Source organism: Lotus japonicus, chromosome 3 (assembly GCF_012489685.1).
Source record: "Lotus japonicus ecotype B-129 chromosome 3, LjGifu_v1.2".
Taxonomy (NCBI): Eukaryota; Viridiplantae; Streptophyta; class Magnoliopsida; order Fabales; family Fabaceae; genus Lotus; species Lotus japonicus.
In genome coordinates, this window is record NC_080043.1 from 22,428,006 (window position 1) to 22,449,178 (window position 21,173).

Below are 21,173 nucleotides of genomic sequence, written 5' to 3' on the forward strand. Positions count from 1 at the left end.
AGGAAGTGAGGAAGTATATGCTAATATGCTATCAGTGTTGGAGCAGACAAATGGAATATGCAGAAGACGAGACATTCTTTTGAAGCACCCATACAATAGGAAGCAGCCATTAATTCTGTGCACATTGTTTTGTCTTCTGTCGCTTTAAAGTGCAAACTACACAACAAAAATGATCAAATATCAATATATCATTCTCATTATTGGTTCATCCATTTGTCCTTATCTCTTGATAATTAATGTTCTTCATCACCAATGTGTGAATGACAAAACAATCACACATGCATTGCCTACAGATGCTGCTCCAGCATGGGTCATATGCATTGCCTACAGGTTGCAAACTTTAAGCATTTGTCTCTTTGATTTGATATATGTTTAAAGTGATTTGTAAAAAAAAAGATCCACTTGAATTCTTACACGATTATATGATTGGGCCAATAACTTGTTGCATAATTTGACTAATCTTCCCCAAATAAAGGAATTGCTTCAACTGGATCTCTTTAGACTTCCAAGTTGAAAACTAATTTGCCGACATGTATGTTAAGGTTGGCTAAAAACTACTTAAAGTAGAAACAAACTTCTAGTAAGCAAAAGTCACACTCCCTCGTTTCTTAGGTTTTGCAACATGTATTAACTAACTTGTTAATATGTTGTTTATCTCTTTTATTAATTTTTTAGCTTTAATTTTTAGGCTCAGTTTTTTTTTAAACACTTTTTAGGGTCAGTTGGTTTGAGAAAATATTTCCTTTTTTTATAGACAAATGTTAGTTGTCAGTAAATTAGTACAAATTATCCCTTTTAGGGGTTCGAACTCTGACCCTTCACCTGCAATTACCCTTAACTCAACCATATGAGCTACACATCCCACCCGAAAAAATATTTATTATTTTCATTTTCCAATTTCACTCTTTTAAAAGTTTTCATTTTCAATTTTTTAAATTTAAAAGCATGTTTGTTTTGACAGTTGCCATCGCTATGACCACCACATTCACTGTCGTCACTACCACCACCATCGCTACTACCACCACAACCACAATAGAAACCACCTTCACCTCATCCCCACCCACCATCTCATCCTCCTCCACCGTCGTTGCCACTACTACTACCACCATCATCGCCACAACAACCAACCTCCACCATCACCGCTTTTTTTCATCTCACTAGTTGTTGGTCATGGTGGTGGTTGAGGCGGCGATGGTGGTGGTGGTGGTCACAAAGACAATGATGGTGATGGTAATGGTGGTGGTGGTGGCAAAGGCGACATTGATGGTGATGGTAATGGTGGTGGTGGTGGTGGTGAGGCGACATTGGTAGTAGTGGTGGTAGAGGTGACAATGGTGTTGGTGGCAGAGGCGACATTGATGGTGATGGTAATGGTGGTGGTGGTGGCAAAGGTGGTGATGGGTGTGGCAGTGGCAACGATGGTGATGGGTGGTGGTGACAGTGGTGATGGTGATGATGATGGTGGCAGCTGTGAAGGTAGTGGTAGCGACGATGGTGGTGGTGGCGACATCAGTGGTGGTGGTGATGACAACAGTGACGGTGACAATGAAATTGCATGGTGGTGGTGATGAAGACGGTGATATCTCATTTCGGTTTTTTTTTTAAAAAAACATGCTTTTGTATTGAAGAGAATCACATAAAATACATAAGTATTTAACCCAAACAAAAAGATATTATCTACCCATTTTCATGGATTCTTTAAAGCTTACAAGAAGAAACTAGGAATAGATAACAATTAAGTCCCGACGTCGGCGTGTCTCCAGCTCCGTCTCCTCTCATTTCCTTCGTGCTTCCTCTCTTGGTGTGGTTACCTGTTATTTTTTCTTCTCAATCTAATATATATGTTTATAGTTGAGGTTTGGTCCTTCTATAGAGTATTATTGTCCAGATTGCTCCAAGAAGCTTCAGGCAAGATTTCTTCGTGGTGAAGAACCACCATCTTACTTTTTGCTTTTAGCAAACTTTGGTGGCTTTAAGCAATCTTCAATGGAAAAGAACACATTGCTTGAAGAAATATTTGAGCAAGCAAACAATCTTCACTCCTGTATTTTCTTTTCTTCAAGAAAACTTTAAGCAAGCAAGACTAGTCGTAATTGTTTTGACTTGCTTCAAGCAAACTTAAAGCTTCAGGGCACCAATTCTTTCCTACACAAAAAATAGGGATTTAACTAGTATTTGACATAAACCCTAACCTAAAAATGGATTCTTAATAAACTTGTCAAATGAGGGTGATATTTGTATCATACATAAGTTACTTTTATCCAATATTTGTATCATCGGTAAATTACCAATAGCGTTATATGTCGGTAATTTATCGACAGTCGCCATAGTTGGTAACCTACATAACCACTATCTGTAATTTGTCTAACAACCTATATTGTCGGTCCTAACCAAAGGTTACCAAAGGGCTAGATCATCAATAACTTCAATTTGTAATTTTTTTAATTTACAAAAATATTGTAAATAAGACATACAATAGAAGTAAAACTACACATCATCCTCATCATACACATAGTCCCGTTCACAAGTACGATACATGGAATCAAAACCATCAACATTAGCAAAAACATTAGCTCCCACAGTGGAAGCAACATGAAGTGTAGTAGAACGAATAACAGCAATAGTACCACTAAGATGCTTGGTATGCAACATCACAAGTTGTTGTGACAAGCTTGCGATATGTGAAGTCATGTCTAGCAACTGCGCATCCAGTTGGGCCTTAATCTCCTTTATCTATGTCAACCTTTAGGACCTCACCTATTCCATCTGCTGTCAGAATGCATTCTCCCTATGTAGCCTCAACAACATGACTTGAAACTCAAGGGTCATATACAAACCCTAAGACAGTTGTGACGCTCGTGACTCTAGTATTAAGGTCTGGACACGGTCACCGAATTTGTAACGTGCAAACATGTCAATCGACAACATTAACCGACATTTCTACTTTCCCTCATTCATGTCAATCCATAATTTGGTATGGGTGGAGGAGTCAACCTTTGTTACCCCCCGCACCGGGAAGCATTTGAAGATTTAGACATCTGCTACTGCTAAAAGTCTCTCCTAAAACTGAGCCAGAACAAATAAAAAGTAATATTGGATCCATTATATAACATATTACAATTTAATTAATTAATTTTTAATTATACTATCGACTCAGCTCTTATCATTCTTCTTGGTGTGTACACCAAAATACCTCCTCAATACTCATAGTCAGCCAACTCTTTCTAAATTATTAAAGAGGAGGACTCAATTTACTCCAGGAAAAAACTTACTCCAAATATTGGCCCTTAATTTTATTAAAAATTAAAGGGTGAGATTAAAACTGAAAAACCTCTCACGTGATCTCCTCTGCCAAGATTTCTCCTTCGTCTTTTTGTGAAAACCTAGAGAAAACACTACCTCATGTTCTTAATCCTCAATCTGAACTGCATACGTATAATCTCATTTTCTTCTCATTTTCGTCATATTCTTAATAAATCATGCACATGTTTCTTCTGTACTCATGAATCAAGATTACAATCCTAATATCCTATTATTGGTCACAATTTTAAGCTGCTATGAATGGAATTCTATAATTGGTCAAAATTTTAACCTTCTTTGGATCCAATCCTATTACTTTTGTGTCCTTGTGGCAGAAACATTTAGAACTCAACTTTGAATTCAATTCTTCCTTGTCCTACGTTATCCATTGTGAATTTTTGCTGTCACTGTCGTGGAGGTTACTCCCACTCACGCGGCCCTGAAAAGTTGCTCGCAGGGATGTCGTTTCAATTGCTCCAGATTAAGGAGAATTTAGAATTTAATGAAAAGAAGGTGTTGATATTGAGGATTAAGAACAGGAGGTGGTGTTTCCTCTAGGTTTTCACAAAAAGATGAAGGAGAAATTTTGGCAAAGGAGATCAAGTGAGAGGTTTTTCAGTTTTAATCTCACCCTTTAACTTTTAATAAAATCAAAGGTGAAGATTTGGAGTAAGTTTTTTAACTTACTCCTTGAGTAAATGAAGCCCTCCACATTATTAAATATGCATGATAAATCATAATGTGAATTTATTTATAATTAAGTTGGAAAACTTACGAATCGCAAACATGCTCAAGACTGGAAATGGAGTCATATGGATGAATCTATTGGGTTGAAGTACCTCTTGTACTTTTTTTTAATATATATTACCCATAAAAAAACAGTGTATTGTGATTTTTGAAGGGTTTTGTCCTTACCAACGATTTTTGTTGTCAATTAAGACGTGTTTTCGTGTTACTTTTAACGATTTTTAACGATTTTGTATAAAATAAATTTTACCAACAATAATTCAGGATTTCGTGTTACGCGCGACTCCCTCATCTTGGGCTACCTCTGTTTCTTTGAATCATTCCACAAAATTCAGAAATAAACCGGGTCGTGCAGCAAAGGATAAAGAACAAGGCCAGATGATATCCTCTTTGTGCTTACTTATGTCTGACTCAGACATCCGGAACTGCAATGGAGCCTTTTGGATGAGACATCGTGAGAATGAGGCTAAGGAACTGTGGAACATGGGTAAGTCTCTGGGCTTGCGGTTCAGCGGCGATGATGAAGAAATTATTAGACAATTGGTTGAGATGGAGGTCAAAGATGAACAAGGGGCAAGAAGAGACAACAATCAGAATAGAGGGGTATTAAACCAGTATTCCTCATGAGAATTCTCAGTTATAATATCAGAGGGGTCGGGAGCAGTGCAAAGGGGAGAATCATTAGAACTCTCTTGTTCAATGAGAAAATTGACTTTGCCTGCTTTCAGGAGACTAAGGTTAGCACGATTGATGCAAATTTCTGTCAAAGTTTATGGGGGAATGAGGAGTGTGAATGGTTGCATTCTCCTGCTATTAATAGAGGTGGCGGACTTCTGTGTATGTGGAGGAAAGGGTCTTTTGTGGTTGAGGAAAGCAATTGTCATCCAAGATGGATCTTTGTGAAAGGAAGATGGGGTGGAAGTGGAGAGACTTATGCTTTCATAAATGTGTATGCTCCTTGTAACATAGAACATAAGCGTCAGTTGTGGAGTGAGCTGTTGGAATGTAGAAGGCGTTTTGGAGCTGATTGTTGGTGTGTCCTTGGCGATTTCAATGTTGTTAGAGGGTCAGCTGAGAGGAGAGGGATTGCTTCAGATTCATACTTATTGCGAAGAGATACATAATTTTTTAATGATTTCATCCAATCTATGGAGCTCGTTGACGTGCCAATGACGGGAAGAAGGTTTACATGGTTTAGACCCAATGGCTCGGCGATGAGTCGCCTTGACAGATGCTTGGTTTCATTGGAATGGTTATCCTTGTGGCCACATAGTGTCCAACATATTTTGGAGCGTGATATATCTGATCATTGTCCAGTTGTCTTGAAGCATATGAACCAGGAATGGGGCCCTAAGCCATTTCGCGTGCTCAATTGTTGGCATTCCGATATCAGATTTAGAAAGTTTGTGGAGGATAGTTGGGGTGGCATGGTTTCAGGGGGCAGTGGTATTATTATGTTAAAGGAGAAGTTGAAAAAACTTAAATTACTATTGAAAGGGTGGAACTCAGAGGTATTTGGTGATCTTAACTCTCAGAAAAAAGAAGCAGTAAGGAGAATGAATGAACTTGATCAGCTCGCAACAAACCAATCTCTAACTGATGATGAGAATAATGAAAGGAAGGAGTTGATGGGAAAATTTTGGAGGGTAGTCAATCTTCAGGAATCTCTTTTGAGACAAAAATCTAGAGTGCAATGGCTTAAGGATGGTGATGCAAACTCTGGCTTTTTTCACAGGATGATGAATTGGAGGTGACGATCTAATGCAATTAATGGTTTAAATTTAGATGGTGCTTGGCAAGAAGATCCTGCGGCAGTAAAGGAGGGTATTAAGGTTTTCTTTGAGCAGAAATTTAAGGATTATGGTGATGCTGGACCAAATCTTGATGGGATCCCTTTTGCACAATTATCAGAGATTGACAATGTGTTTTTAACATCGGAATTTGATATGTCTGAAATTAAAGCTGCTGTGTGGGATTGTGAGGGCAATAAAAGTCCTGGACCGGATGGGTACAATTTTAAATTCATTAAAGAATTCTGGGATATTTTACAGTTTGATGTGAAGAAAATGGTTGATGAATTTTATGCTACTGGGAGATGGCCTAGAGGTACAAATTCATCTTTTATTACTTTGATCCCCAAGGTGGATTCACCTCAGAACTTACATAAATTCAGGCCGATTTCATTGGTGGGATGCCTTTACAAAATCATTACAAAGTTGTTGGCAGCAAGAATAAAATTAGTGCTACCGAAGGTGATTGCAGAGAATCAATCTGCTTTTCTTGGGGGAAGAAATATGCTTGATAGTGTGGTTATAGCGAATGAGACGATTCATGAGGTCAAATGTTGGAAAATCCCATCCATGATCTTAAAGGTGGACTTCGAAAAGGCATATGACTCGGTTCGCTGGAGTTTTCTTGTATATATGATGCGACGGATGAATTTCAATGAGCTTTGGATAAGATGGGTAGTTGGCTATCTTGAATCTTCTTATGTTTCTGTACTAGTAAATGGTAGTCCAACAAATGAGTTTAAGATGGAAAAAGGTATTAGACAGGGAGACCCTATGGCTCCATTCCTGTTCTTAATTGTGGCAGAAGGTTTGACTGGTATCTTGAGACAAGCAGTTTCATCAGGAACTTTTCAACCTATCAGTGTTGGTAGGGGGGTTAAGGTGGATGTGGCATTACTGCAGTTTGCTGATGATGCTCTCTTTTTTGGGAAAGCATGCTTACAGACATCACAGGCAATGAAGTGTATTTTAAGATGCTTTGAATTGGTATCTGGCATGAAGGTAAATTTTCACAAAAGCAAGTTAGCTGGGGTTGCAGTTGATGTTTCTGTAACAAAGAGGTTTGCTGCTTTACTCAATTGCAGGAGGATGGATATTCCATTCATTTACTTGGGTTTACCTGTGGGTGCCAATCCAAGACGTTTGTCCACTTGGGAGCCAGTTGTGGAGAAGTTGAGAAGGAAACTTGCTAGTTGGAAGGGTAAACACTTGACTTTTGGAGGGAGATTATGTTTGATTAAAAGTGTACTTACTGCTTTACCTCTTTTTTACATTTCCTTCTTCAAAATGCCTAAAGGGGTAGCACATAAATGTAAACAGCTTATGATGAGATTTTTGTGGGGAGGAGGAGAGGAAGATAGGAAAATTTCTTGGGTTAGTTGGACCCAAATCTGCTCTCCAAAAGAGGTGGGCGACTTAGGTGTAAGAGACTTGGAAGTTTTTAATGTTGCGTTGTTGGGAAAGTGGAGATGGCATTTTCTCCAGGACCGGAATCAATTATGGTGTCAGATCCTGCAATCAAAATATGGCCATGGCGAATCCTCTAAGGCATCTGTTTGGTGGAAGGACCTAGTTAATTCTTGTGTGGGTGAGAGCGCTGGTCATTGGTTTGAGAGAGGTATCTGTAGGAGGATTGGAGAAGGTGATGACATTCTTTTCTGGCAGGAAGATTGGCATGGTGGGGGCCCATTTACTGAACTGTTCCCTGATTTGTTCCATATCTCTGTGCAACAACAATGCAGGATTGCTGAGATGGGCCTATGGTTTGAAGACAATTGGAATTGGGAATTAACTTGGTCAAAGGAAATTACAGGTAATCTTATATCTCAAAGAGAAGCCTTGCTTAGGTCTTTATCTGCTGTCCCATTGGTGAGAGGGAGAAAAGATTCATTGCGTTGGAAATATGAAGGCAGTGGAAATTATACAGTAAGCTCTGCATATGAAAAACTCATGATTTTGATTTATCATATATGGATACAAATTTCAGGACTCTGTGGACAACCTTGGCTCCCTCAAATTCATTAGCTTTGGGTTGGCGAGTTCTTCTCGATCGTATTCAATCAAAGGTAAATCTTATTGCTCGCAATATTCCTTTGCCTAGTTCCCTGTGTTCTTTGTGCTTGGTACAGGAGGAAAATACAAATCATCTCTTCTTGTTATGTCAATTTGCTTGGCGTGTTTGGACACTCATCTTTCGATGGTTGGGATGGTTTTTTGTTTCGCCTAGGACTGCTATGGATCATTTTCGACAATTTACTGGCTTAGGCTCAGATTCAGTGAGGAAGGGACTTGCAGTAGTTTGGGTGGCAGTTATATGGCAGATATGGATCGCTAGAAATGGGGTGGTGTTCCGTCAAGAAGACCCGGATCCAGAGTGGGTTTTTGAACAAGCCAGGAATAAAGCTTAGCTGTGGTTAAAAGCTAAGAACATAAATTTCCATCATACAATATCTGATTGGTTGGGCGAACCAATTTCTTGTTTCGCAGTCCTATAAACTCATGATTTTTTCCTGGTTTTAGATTGCTCCAATCATATTATTTCCATGGGTGAAGTCTGCAGCTGGTTTGCGTGAGAAAGTAGGCTCCATTATAATTCACAGCATTTGGAGTGGCTTGTGGGGAATTTTTGTGTTGAAGGCTTGGTTTTGGTTCATGGGACTACTGTTTTCTTGCTGATATTGTTCGTTACCATGGGATAAATGTGATGTCTGAAACAAGTTATGTTGCTATTGTGGTTGGTGAATCACACTTGGATCTTATGACAAAATTGGTTGCGTGCTTGCTGTACAATGATCATTTCATGATGGTGGGTCTCTTTGGGTATCAGTCATGCTTGGAGGTTGGATATTGGAATGTTACATGATATTGCTTGGAAGGATTCTGACGTCTTACTGATTGCACTGTTTGCTGCTGGATTTTTTTTTTGGCTACTACACTGTCTTGATGTTTTGTATTGAGCAGTTGAACTTAGATCACCTTAATAGTTGTGATATTTTATATAGTCCTTCTTAGAGTTTTCCTATTGATTATAGGATTTGTGTACTCTTTTTCCTTCACTAGGTTTTCCCAAGGGATTTTTCCTGGTAAAGTTTAATGAGGCACTTTTTCTATAATCTTTCTCTAAGGAGGTGGTGGGTGGTGGGTCTATCAGCTTAGTTGGTGGTTCTTGATCTAGCTACTGTAAAGTTGATACATTTATTTTTTCTATCTCTTGTTCCTACTTGTATTGGGTTGAAGTAACATTTATACTTCATTCAATATATTTTATCGAGCTTATAAAAAAAACCAACAATGAACTCTAACAATTAATGCATGTACCGATCAACAACGTACTAACCCAATACTCACAAAGAACCTTTTGCTTTGGAAATTGAAAAGTAAATGAAGAACTTTTGACTTATCGTTAGATTCATTCGAACACTAGCTTAATTAATCATAGCCTTGAAATGGTACATGCACTTCTTAACTCGTAACTAATCCCATGCATGCACGGTTAATTAACAACTAATTTGATCATTATTACAAACACAGAAAAGAACATTTGCTTTCTTTCTCTTAATTTTCCCTTTCTCTTTGAACCGACAATGCCCCAAAGTCGAGGGTGAAATATACCACACGGTCCAACCGTCCCTATATTGTCCACTCCATCTTGGACTTTGACTCCCTTCACATGCTGATACTGCGACTTGTCCTTTGTAGGACACGGCAAGTATTAGGTAAAATCATTGATTTACAAACTACATTGTGGTATTTAAACACTTCTTTTGTAATAGTTTCAGATCGTCATCAAAAAGAAAATTTAAATAAATTAAATGTGTTTTGTGACGTCTAAAATTATCTTGAATGAACTGTGTCCGCATGTATTGTAACGTGAGCTACAAATAATTTTGATAAGATAATTATTGCCACTAAATTTAGTTTACGTGTCAGCTTATTTTTAAGATCATGTTAATATGTTTTTATATGTTATATCTAAGATTAATTCTTTTTTAGTAACGATAGATCTAAATATTATTTTTATAATAAAGTTCTAAGCAATATTTCATTTTAAAATACAATTTTAAAAGATCCTTAGGGATTCTTTAGTGATTCCAGTAGTGGTGCTGATCGGGGAGGATCCGACCAAACCTACTCTGGAAGGGGTAGCTGGGGAAGGGGGCGGTAGACGCATGGTGCAATGAGGAGGGAGGGTGTTAATCTTCGGAGGTCGTTGAGTTCAGAGGGGGTTCCTGCAAAACGCTCCGATGCTTAAGTCAGTTAATTGGTCTTAGTGTTCTCAGTTGCTAAGTAAGTTTAAAATAGAGTTGTTACCTTGGCCCCTCCTGGTCAAGGGCCCTTTTATATGAGAGAGGCATGAGAACCTAGGATCCGGCGCAATCCTCAGCCGTTGGATTTGTCTGTTGTCCCTGCCAATTCTGGAGATCTAGCGGTCCAGGGAACCTCGTAACTGTTGACTAGGTCTCGAGCCTTGGACCTAAAATCCAGTGATAAGATGTTGGGTCAGGGATGTGACACTTGAGGTGACTAGAAGCTTACCTCTGGTTGTGGTAAGTCACCGGTAGTTAGTCGTGACCTACCCAAGGTCGTACGATCGTCCTTCAGTGATGCTTGATCAACCTATCCTGATCGCATGACCGTCCGTAGGGGGTGACCGTCCAAAGTGGATGATCAGATCGTTGTTATCTCTATCGTATGATCAGTCGTAGGGTGGTGTTCGTCCTACTATGGTGTGATGGGGTGGTCGATTATTTCACCAACTCCTAGAACAGGTGTCGTAGTTTGTGTTTTCTTGTAATTTTTCGATGAAAAAAAATTAGTTTGTCAAAATAATAAAAAACTAATAATGATGAGCATCAAAAGTGGTGCATTCCATCAAAACAAGTCTACATTACAACGGATTCATAAGTGCTAAATTGCTAATTAATTATGATCATAGATCCTATATTTGTCAACTTGATTCCTAATGAGTAACGACATTTCTTTTCTCACTGAGCTTGAGGAAAGTGTTTTTTTAGACAAATGTTAGTTAAATTGTTAGTAAATTAGTTCAGTTGTCAGGGTTGACCCTTCACTCTGTAAATCTCTTCATTTTCCTTAGCTTACAAAGGATTTGCTTGTTAATGTTTTGTTTGTTAGAGAGAGTTAGGGTAGAGAGAGAGAGAGAGTTAGGGGAGAGATGGTAAAACCACCCTTATTTGGTTTGAGATGAGTGAGGGGAGAGATTTGAAAACGTGGGGCCCACCAGCTGTTTTGAGTCTCCCCAATTTGGGAAGAAATTGAACGGTGCACAGGTGAGTCTAAAATCACATGATCTTTGGCCCTTATTTTTTTGTTTATGGCGGTTCAAACCTTATAGTATCAGCATTTTGGTTGAAAAAAAATTAATTTATTGGAAAAAGTTAACATTTAATAGAAAAAGTAATTTTTTTCTCTTTCCTCCACCTTATTATTACTCATCTCTCTCATTTATCTCTACCATACCAAACAACCTATAAATTCATTCTATTTCTCACTTATTTCTCTCTACTCAACTTCTCTCTTCTCTACTCTCTCATCTCTATCTTTCTCTTCCCTACCAAACAAAGCCTTAGGAGAGAATTAAAGAATAGAGATTGAGAGAAGAGAGAGTTATGGGAGAGAGAGGGGGTGAAATGACCCTTGTTTGGTTTGAAATGACCGAGGGGAGAGAGATATAAAAATGTGGGACCCACAAGCTTTATTGAGTCTCCCCAACTTGGGAAGAAATTCTACACTAACACGTGAATCTGGCATCAACTTCTTTTTGGCATTTATTTAAGGGTTAATCTTCTACTTGGTCCCTGTGGTTGTGTGGCCGTCTGAAATTAGTCCCTCCCCGGAAAATCTGAAAATCTAAGTCCTCGGGTTTGGAAAGTGTGTGGAGCAGCCTTTATTTAATCATTTCTGGCGGTCTTAAAGGGCTAGAAACATTATTTAGACCGCTGGAAAAAATCTCCAAATGGATTAAAACATAATTTAATATAAAATTAGTTTTTTCTCTACTCATTCTTTCTCTTCTATCTCTCTTCTATCATATCAAACAACCTATCGAATCTACTCTATTTTTCACATATTTTTCTCTACTCATCTTCTTTCTTCTCTACTCTCTCTTCTCTATCTCTCACTTCTCACCAAACAAAGCGCAAGTCTCAGAGCTTGAGAAAAGTGCTTTTGAGCTCGGGAACTATAATTTTAAAATAATAATAATAATAGAATTTTATAATAATTAAAACGAAATATAAGTTGGGGAGGGGAAGGTATAGGGATCAATTTTTGAAAGATGCAATTATTTTTTCGATGTAAAAAAATGAAATAGATAGATTTTCAATATTTAAATGTTAAAATATAATTATGTAAATATTTTTTAAATTTAACATATAGTATTGTACTATAAAATACTCTAAGTTTAAACTTAATCATATCTCAGTTTAGTATCTATTGAAAAGAGCTAAGACATAAATTAGAATTTCATGTTATCATGGATGTGAAAATAAGGATCATAGAAAAAAAAGTAACTATTAAAATATAAGATTAAAAGATAAGAAAAAAATAGTAATAAAAAAAGAATGAGTAGTATATACTGAATAAAAAATAAATTTTTTTGATATAATTTAGTATGATTATTTATTTTTATTTTTTTGTCAAAAGTGAATGGAATAAAACTCAAAGACTTGCCAAATAACACTTACAACATGCAATGATGAATCTCTAAGAACTACTACAATGCACATAATCATAAAGAAATTAGGAGCAAGCATGTCTACTCAGCTGAAACAACCAGCTTAAAACATGATGTAAAAACACTTGAGACAAACAAAAGCCCCTCAATCCCAACTAAACTGAGAGCCAATTTACATATGAGCGGAGAAGGAATTAACTCATATTTTAACCAGCGCACCCTTTCCACAAGGAGACGGCTCTGCCAAATTATTTAATTTAAATAACTAAATTGGCGTAGGCTTCTCGTGATGAAAACCAACTTCAATTACTTCAATTGGACTATAGAATAGAAGACTCAGCTCAAATCAATACTCAATGGGCTACTTAATTGTCAGCCCATCATCACAATAATGGGTAAGATATATAAATAAGTGCCGTTGCTACTTGCTAGGAAAAAAAGGCAATTGAAGTATAATAGCATTACATATCAATTAAATATTGTTATATTACATGCATAAATGATAAAATTAAAGTTCTGAAATGAAAATAGGATATAATATATGTGCACCAAATTGAGTGAGTGCAATGTTGGGCTATCCAATAAGGCGTTGTAAATGTTGCCTTCGCATGGTGTTGAAACTTCAAAGTGGAGACTGATGATGGAATATAGGTGAGTCAGACTTCCGTTGAATGTTTGATGCCAAAATGGTTTGCCATAATGCCACCTAGAGGCCCTGTTATCATTCTTCTTTTTCTTGGTGCATCATGGTGTATCTCTGTTTTATTGCTTGCAATGATGTTGTTTCTGTTTTATTTTTTCAGTTACATCATATATATTATATGGTGTTTCTCAAAAGCCCACATATGAATTCCTAGCTATATATCAAGGAATGATATGAAGGAAATTAGCCACATGAAGGACTTCCTTGACAACAGATTTTAAATTTAAGATCTTAGCTCATCTAGTTATTCATTGTGTTACAGAAATTCCTATCTCAAATTTTGATGAACAAATGATACTAAAAGAAAACACTTGTCCAAGAGAGTAAGGGATCAAGATTTTTTGACCCCAAAATGGTCTAAATTTTCTGATCCATCAATGAAATCTTACCGTGCCAATTCAAAAAGACACGAGTCGGGCTGTTACAAACTTTCATGGTGGTTTTTAATGAACATGTCAACATTTTATTGGTGGTATAGAGAATGAGACACAACTCAAAGGTTTCAATCTGAGACTAAAGGGAAATGTACAATTGTTATTCAACAACAGAAAAATCTGGCTCTGCTGGCTTCTGAAAAGAAGTGACTACTCCAGAATTTGTCCCAGAATGCACATTGACACTTTTCCTAGTGCTTCTACCCATCCTTGTTGGATACCCAACAAAACCTGAACCAGATTTTGGTGTTACAGGCTCAGAAACTAACACATTCTCCTTAGCCCTTAGCTCAGCAACTCCTTTCCTTTTCTTGTGCCTTCTCCATGCAGCTTGAATGAAACAAGCAGCCCAAGTTCTCCATTGGTGTGAGTAAAACCTGAATTTATGCCTTAGTTGTTTGCTGTGTAGCCTTCTGAATTGTGATGCAACAAACTTCAGGTCTTCAGCTATAAGTGCAAAGGCCTCTACTTCTGAGATGGCTTTAACTGTTCGAGTTGAAGAAGGGAGTATCACACTCGGTCTCGGGTCCAAAGCCCATGTTAATAGCTCTTCACCGCAAAAATCACCTGAGCCGATTCGACATGAGTTGAAGAATCCAGCACGGCCTCCATTGGTAGTGTAGGAGTCTAGGTTTCCTCGAATTATGAAGAGCATTTCATTCACAGGATCATCCTCACGAACAAGATAGGTTCCCTCAGTGCATAATGCAGGCTTTAGCCTTTCACATATTGCGTCTAGCATCCTCTCATCCATTTGATCAAACAGTGGAACCTGTTAACAATGAGTTAATGGAAAACTTCAGTTGCAGTGCTCGTTAGAAATATAATATAAAATCATTCATCTATTTTCACCCAACAACTTAAGCTTTTGGGTTAGTTGTTCATGGCATGGTATCAGCTTAGCTTGAACACAGTTTAATCCCATGACTTACTCCTCTAACTAATTCGAGACAGAGGTGGCGCTTGATGTCTCTCCTGAGATCCAATGGAAGTCCTTTAAGAATAGTTTCTTCATCTACTCCTCGTGTAGCTACCCATTTATATTGATCATATTTACGCACAGACTCTCTTAGTTCTTGAGGTAGTTGCCTGTGATGCATCCATTGTTCTGTATCAGTTCTTTTTACTCTCCACTCTTCTAGGCGAACTGTTAATGATTGTAGGTATGTCTGCAAATTTCAAGTTCTATTTGTATGCCTTATGGAATGATGGAAAATTAGACTCATAATTTAACTGCTTTTACCTGCATATTACCAATCAGCAACGCAAAAAGAACCAATCCAAGGGTTGCAACAACAATGGCTACCATTATTTCTCCAACAAAAGTGCTAGTAAAAAGTCCTTGGCCCAAAGAACTGCACCCTCAAATCAGAAAAAAAGCATTATATTTTGCTCCGCATGATGACACAAATGAACTAGACAAATGAGTAGAATTTTGGAACATTAGGATTAAAATTAAAATCTTTTGAACAAATCAAGGTGCTAAAACAAGGTAGAACCGTTTCATGAAACTTACCTCAGATTTCTTAGACCCCACCAGAGACAAAAGAAGTACTTATTGAAGAATGCAGAGGATGTAACTTGAGAAGTCACAGCATCAGCATATATACCAAAGGGATAAAAATCAGCTTTTGGTGAACATAAATCTGTGATATTACTAGCTGTAAACCAGGACACCCTGATAGCATCATTAACCCTATGGCAATCAAAGAATCCATAATGACAAGATGAATTCTCCAGATTGCACGCACTTTTCCAACATGCTTCTTGTCGTTCGATTGATAGAAGGTACCAGCAAGCTCCTAAAACCTATTCACAACATTCCCCAATTCCCATTAGAAAAAACAAAACAAAAGAAATAAAATTTGGTGTTTCAATTGTTCTGTACTATTCTTTTGTAAAATTTGTCTGCATTATCAATATTGTATATAATATAAATCATAGTTTGCCAACAGAATTAAAACATCCATAACAGTCGCTTCAGAAATTGGATCAGCTTTTCTTTCATCATATTCAATTCTGAAATCTAGAAGCTACTCACAAAAGTTTCTCCCCGGAATTGATTATGACTTCATAATCAATTGTACAAGAGTTTCGAAACATGCACTTAGTGTGTTTGGTTTCCCACTTGAGAAGCACATATCCCAACACACAAATGGTGAAACAAGATTTTGTCACTCTGACTTTAGCGTAGATCAGCATTGAGTTCAACAGAAATCCAAATACACATTTATTTTTGCAAGACTAATACATGTTTTCATCCTAAGAGTAGATGGAGTGTTTACTTGGTGGATGAAATCTCAAGATGTGACTGAAGGAGTACTTTTAACTCTTTTAAGTCATATAATGTTAACATTAGGCAAAAACTTCAACCACATTCTAGTTTAGCTTGTGAGGAAATAAAATTTGGTCTCCACCAAACACTTTTAAGTTTTATCTTCAAGACTAAATTCCCTTGATAAACATGATGAAAAGGAAAATGCTTCAGCTGCTTGAGCAATAAGAAAATGCAGTATTTCTACTTACATGGCTAGCCAGCATGTAAAGCATCAGGTTGTAAGCAGCACCTGCCCAAGCTGTTTCTGTCACAACCCCTGTAGCTTTCACAATTTGTGATGAAAGTGGGAAAATCAAATAAAGTCTTGGAACATATTGGAAAATGATGAAAAAGCGAAGCACGTTTTTCGTGTTTGCCATGGTTGAACCCCTAAGAACTGGGATAATAATCCAAATCAATACCTGGAACAAACAAACATAACAGAAGAGCTATTCATTATTCAGCCCCTTAAGGGTTGAAATCTTCTATCCCAATTTGATGACCCTTTCTCTGACCCACCAACACACATGTAATAAGGTAATAACCGTCATATTCATACCATTTTTTAATTGACATAACACAATTTTATTAGTGGGACATATAAGGGGACACCAAACGAGGACAGAAGATCTTGATTCGTAAAAGTATCATCATATTGATTAAACTAAAGAAGATTTTAGAGTGAGGTACCTGAGGAAGGGGCAATGCAGCTACACAGTCTAACCAGAATCCCTTTCTGAGGTACCTAACAGCAATCTTAGAATAGCCTAGAACAAGTTCTCCTCTCCCAAATACTTGTGAAGAAGGAGCAACATAAGCTGTACGAAACTTCATCATAATCTGAATCATGTAAAACACATCCCCAACTGATCTAACAACTGTAAGGATAACTTCAAGAGTTGTTCCAATGTCTATGCACACTTCATCTTGAACCACTGGCAAATAAAAGAACAACGGGTCTACAAACAAAGACACTAATGATGCTATTAAGAAAATCTTGTTCCAACGGTGGATTGTTTGTCCGCGAGGATCTAACACCCTTCTCTTCACTCTCTCGCAGTCCTCTGAGAACACTCTTGACAGTACTCTTGCTTTCAAGAACTTCCCTGTCTTCCCTGCTACCCTCTTTTGAGCCCTTTTGGAACTATGCTCAGGTATTTTTGTTCCATCAATGTTGTATTTAATCTTAATCCCACTTTCACCGCTAGTTGAAGGGAACTTTTCTACTTCAGGATCATCTTCATGCCTAGAACATTAATTTCCTTGTTAAAAGCTTATAAACTATAAAAAGAAATTTATTTATTGAGTTATTCAAAGAATGCATTTGATTGTTACGTTGAAGACTCTTAAGCAGTAGTAGAAGTAGAACCCGTTTGGATGAAAGCCAAAAGCATTTATTGGAGCTTATCTAGTGCTCTTTGTATTAAATAAGCTCCAATAAGGCTGTAACCACATCAAAAATATTGTGAAGGAAACACACCTTTCAGATCTTGGATTAGCAAAACCCATCATGGTTTTCCAAAAAATTAACACCAACTTCTCTTCAATCAAAAATATCAATCTGGAAGAAAGGTGAAGAAACATGGGTTAAATCATAGCTGCTAATTGTTAAACCAGTAGTCAAAGAATGTTGAAGATTATTTCACTAGTGAGTTTGACCCCTCCATGATTGTTAAAACCTGGATTCTTATGAACAATGGAATAGATGATAAACAATTAGCATAATTTAAAAGTGAAATTCCTTACGTAAAGGGGGAGAAATCTGATAACTTTAGATTCAGCAACACTCTAGTGAGGGAACTTTTGAATCATAAATTACATGTACTTTGTAACATCCAATGTAAATCAAAATGTAAAATTTGGACCCAAATTTATATTACGTTTGGATCAACTTCTTTTTCCTCAAAATCAACTATAGAAACCAGAAGCTACTCATCGAAAGTTCGAAACTTCTCCTGATTTTGGAGTCAAAATGTAGAAAGATTTTTAAAGATGGACTTATATTCTTATGAAATACCAACAGTAGGACTAGAACAACCAAAAGCAGCTTCAAGTAAAGCCACTAACATGAGGTAAGTAAATTCAAAATTTCAAATGAAACCTCATCTATAGATACCATAAATAGGAAAAGCAGCTTAGAACACTAGTTGCAGCAAGAAAGTAAAAGATCACAATAAAGAAGATGCCAACAAACATTACATGCATTTGGTTTCTTACATCTATTTCAACAAAAAGAGATGGAGCACCGAGTAAAGTGGGAGAGAATCTCTATCATCTCTTTCTGCTTCAAGACATGTCACATTGACACCAAGTGCTCAAGAACTCATAGCTGTAGCAATAGTGTAGCTTCTTTATTTTCCACCGACGAACTAGAAACCAATTCAAGGATAGAAAAATGTGTAATGGGTCATAGGGGCAATGCAGAGTGAGAGATGAATCATGAAGAGTATATTCATTTCCTTGTATATATGCCACTCTCCCATTAAAATTGAGGGAATAATGTCAAACCAAGATTATATTTAAAAACGCGTTCATAATCGTGATGAAACAGACTATGCAAGGAAGGTAACATTAATTGACAAGTACATCACTAAAAAGAACGCACAGATTCCTTAGTTTTCTGGGGTGGTTGACTTTGTTTGACGTGGTGACAATTGGCAAGGTAATATTTTTTCTTTTTCAATAACATGGTCTCTCTTGGAAGTTGGAACTCACTTGTGGAGTAAAAAATCATAGTTCATTACTTCATTTTATCTGAGTGATTACGTTTCATTATTTAAGTATATTAAGATCAAGTGTAGTAAAAGAATAGTAAAATCGACCCAATGAGTGAGAGTTGATCACAGTAATTAAAAGTGGTTCTTTGCATTTTTAAGGTTGAAAGTTACTCCCTCTGTTCCTATATATAAGTCACAAATAACTAATTCTCTTAGATTAAGAAAAGTTGTTACTAGTAATAAATTTGTCAAGAAAATGATTAACTTTCCTAGATTACACTTATTTATTTTCCTATGATTTTCTCTCTCCAAGTTAATATTCCAAAAGTTCATCATCTCTTTCATATTAAATATGAGGGTGAATATGGAAAAAAAATATTTAATGCTTCCTAGATATTAGAAAGTGACTTATATTTAGAAATAAATTTTTTTTCAAAAAATGTGACTTATAATAAGAAACGGAGGGAGTATATTCTTAGTAAACGCACTATAGGAAGATTTTTGACATTTATTACACCCGAATCGAATAAGATTTTTCAATAGATAATAGATATAGTTAAATAAAAAAAACATTATTATATTCTTAAATGACTAGAATGATAAATGATGCGGCAAAGGCTAGGGTGGTCCCTTTTTTTGGATTACGATGGACTACCGTTAAACACGGTTTCTATGAATATTTTTTGACTACTAACTAGGAATGAAAGTATGATAAAATAGTAAATTCATAATTATTCTGCCCTACTATCATCCTCACCACTCTTACTATCCTTATCCTCGCCTCCTTCTCTGCGGGTTCAACCATTGCGCAGCCACTAGAGCTCCGTTGGTGGCCGGTGGAATTGGTGGTTGAAGCCCTCCTCCTCCTCCTAGCCAAACCCACCCTAGCCTGTGCCACATAATGCATCTATTTATTACCGGCATCAGGTTGGATTTTTTTCAAGCGAGCCGAGTTGGGTCAAATTTAGACCATAATTGTAAGTCCATCCTACCTTGATACCAACTACTAAGTCTACCAGTCAGGCCTAACCTATTAAATAAATGTTTATTAAAAAAAGTATTAAATAAATGTTGTGACAAATTATTTTAGTACATATAAAAAAGTAAACTCAGAAAAAAAAGAGTTCTCTGTCTGTCAGTTTAGAACTTCTTCAGCTTGGGTAACAGGTTTTGAGGTTCCATCAGGAAGTATTTCTGAATGAAATAATTAATTTATATCAATCTCAATAAAGATTATGAAAATTTTAATGATTTCTTAAAGCTAGTAGTGGTGGTAGTAGCAGTAGTAAAATTCATGTAATTTCTAAATATTATTAGTGAAATTCAAATTTATCCCCATAAATTATAACGTGAACCATTTTAAAACCAATGAATTATCATATTCAACTATTAGATATCATATTAAACAAATTAAATGTTCTTTAATATTATATTTAACGATCTAAAGGATAATTTCAAAGTAGACCACTTTTAAAATGTCCATATTTCACATATAAGGACACATACACTGATAACACTTTCAAATACTTTTTTATGCATTTTTTTTATGACCTCTACACTTTGTATATCGAAGTACAGGAATAATACTACTTGTACATACAAGCAGCTAGTGTACATACTCCATTTTCCCTATATTTCTCTCTATTTTTCATATTAAATCACACATCAAAATTTTTATTTCTCTTTTTTTTTTTACCTTATCTATCACTTGCTATATTTTAATTTAGAGTGTGAATAAAGCATTAAGCTTATCTTATTATTATATTAATATATAAACATAATATATGATGTGGAAGAGCTTTATCCGGCAGGTAAAGTAGGGACCATCCAACATATAGGCATTTGTAGGCTTGTTGGTCTTTCATTTCAAGCAAGTTGGTTTTGGCTGGTGTGTGTCTGTGAAAGATGTGAAAGAGAGAGAGACATGAATGAATTGGTTATTTATTTATTTCACATGCATATTTTAATTTATGAATGATCCGAGGAGGAGTTGACTGCGATAGATACGCTGCTGTGGAATCTTGACACGTGTTCCTTGCTTCTCACTCTACAACCCAACAGCCCCAGCTCAGGTTCCCGTACCTGCCGCTCAATGGTCGCATGCATTTAATCTTTTGTTTGAAGGGACAAACCCCAAAAGAGTTAGCATCAACACAATTTCAACTTAAGATATGTAAATGTTGGTTGTCTATCTTAATGTGTATCTTAAGCTGAGATGCAAATAAGGGTTAAAGTTAAAGGTAATATGTGTTTGATGAGTGTCCCTTTAACATGCATAAGGAGTATTATAAAAAGGCTTGAGAAGCAGCCCTTGTGTGACCATTAAATGAACAAGTACAAATTAGTTGTAACTTCCAAAAGATGTATCAACTTGTTAAACTAAGTACAGACTGGATCCATACACAAGGACCCATCCCAAGGATTTGAGCATCAGTTTTTTATTTGATGCACGAGTGTTGTGACCCCAC

General features: G+C 36.6%; 1 protein-coding gene across 3 annotated transcripts; it reads right to left on the reverse strand.

The window, feature by feature from the left end:
* Positions 1-13,567: 13,567 nt before the first annotated feature.
* On the reverse strand, positions 13,568-18,533 carry LOC130748568 (protein CNGC15c-like). Of its 3 annotated transcripts, none has more exons than XM_057601791.1 (8): positions 18,206-18,533; positions 17,469-17,549; positions 16,679-17,234; positions 16,198-16,410; positions 15,188-15,480; positions 14,915-15,026; positions 14,604-14,840; positions 13,568-14,443 (listed from the first exon to the last, which is right to left on the reverse strand). In XM_057601791.1, the coding sequence occupies exons 2-8, from the start codon at positions 17,498-17,500 to the stop codon at positions 13,772-13,774; spliced, it is 2,115 nt and encodes a 704-aa protein (XP_057457774.1). In that variant the 5' UTR covers positions 17,501-17,549; positions 18,206-18,533; the 3' UTR covers positions 13,568-13,771. The 3 variants fall into 3 exon arrangements, with proteins under 3 accessions (XP_057457774.1, XP_057457775.1, XP_057457773.1); XM_057601792.1 differs by lacking the exon at positions 18,206-18,533 and adding an exon at positions 17,735-18,143; XM_057601790.1 differs by lacking the exon at positions 18,206-18,533 and having other exon boundaries at positions 17,469-17,673.
* Positions 18,534-21,173: the final 2,640 nt, after the last annotated feature.

Coding starts and splice junctions, on each gene's coding strand:
- LOC130748568 (XM_057601790.1), bottom strand. CDS start 17,572: ATGTTTCTTCACCTTTCTTCCAGATTGATATTTTTGATTGAAGAGAAG. Junction 15,481..16,197: donor TTTACATGCTGGCTAGCCAT/GTAAGTAGAAAT, acceptor TGTTGTGAATAG/GTTTTAGGAGCTTGCTGGTA. Junction 14,444..14,603: donor GTCTCGAATTAGTTAGAGGA/GTAAGTCATGGG, acceptor CATTGTTAACAG/GTTCCACTGTTTGATCAAAT.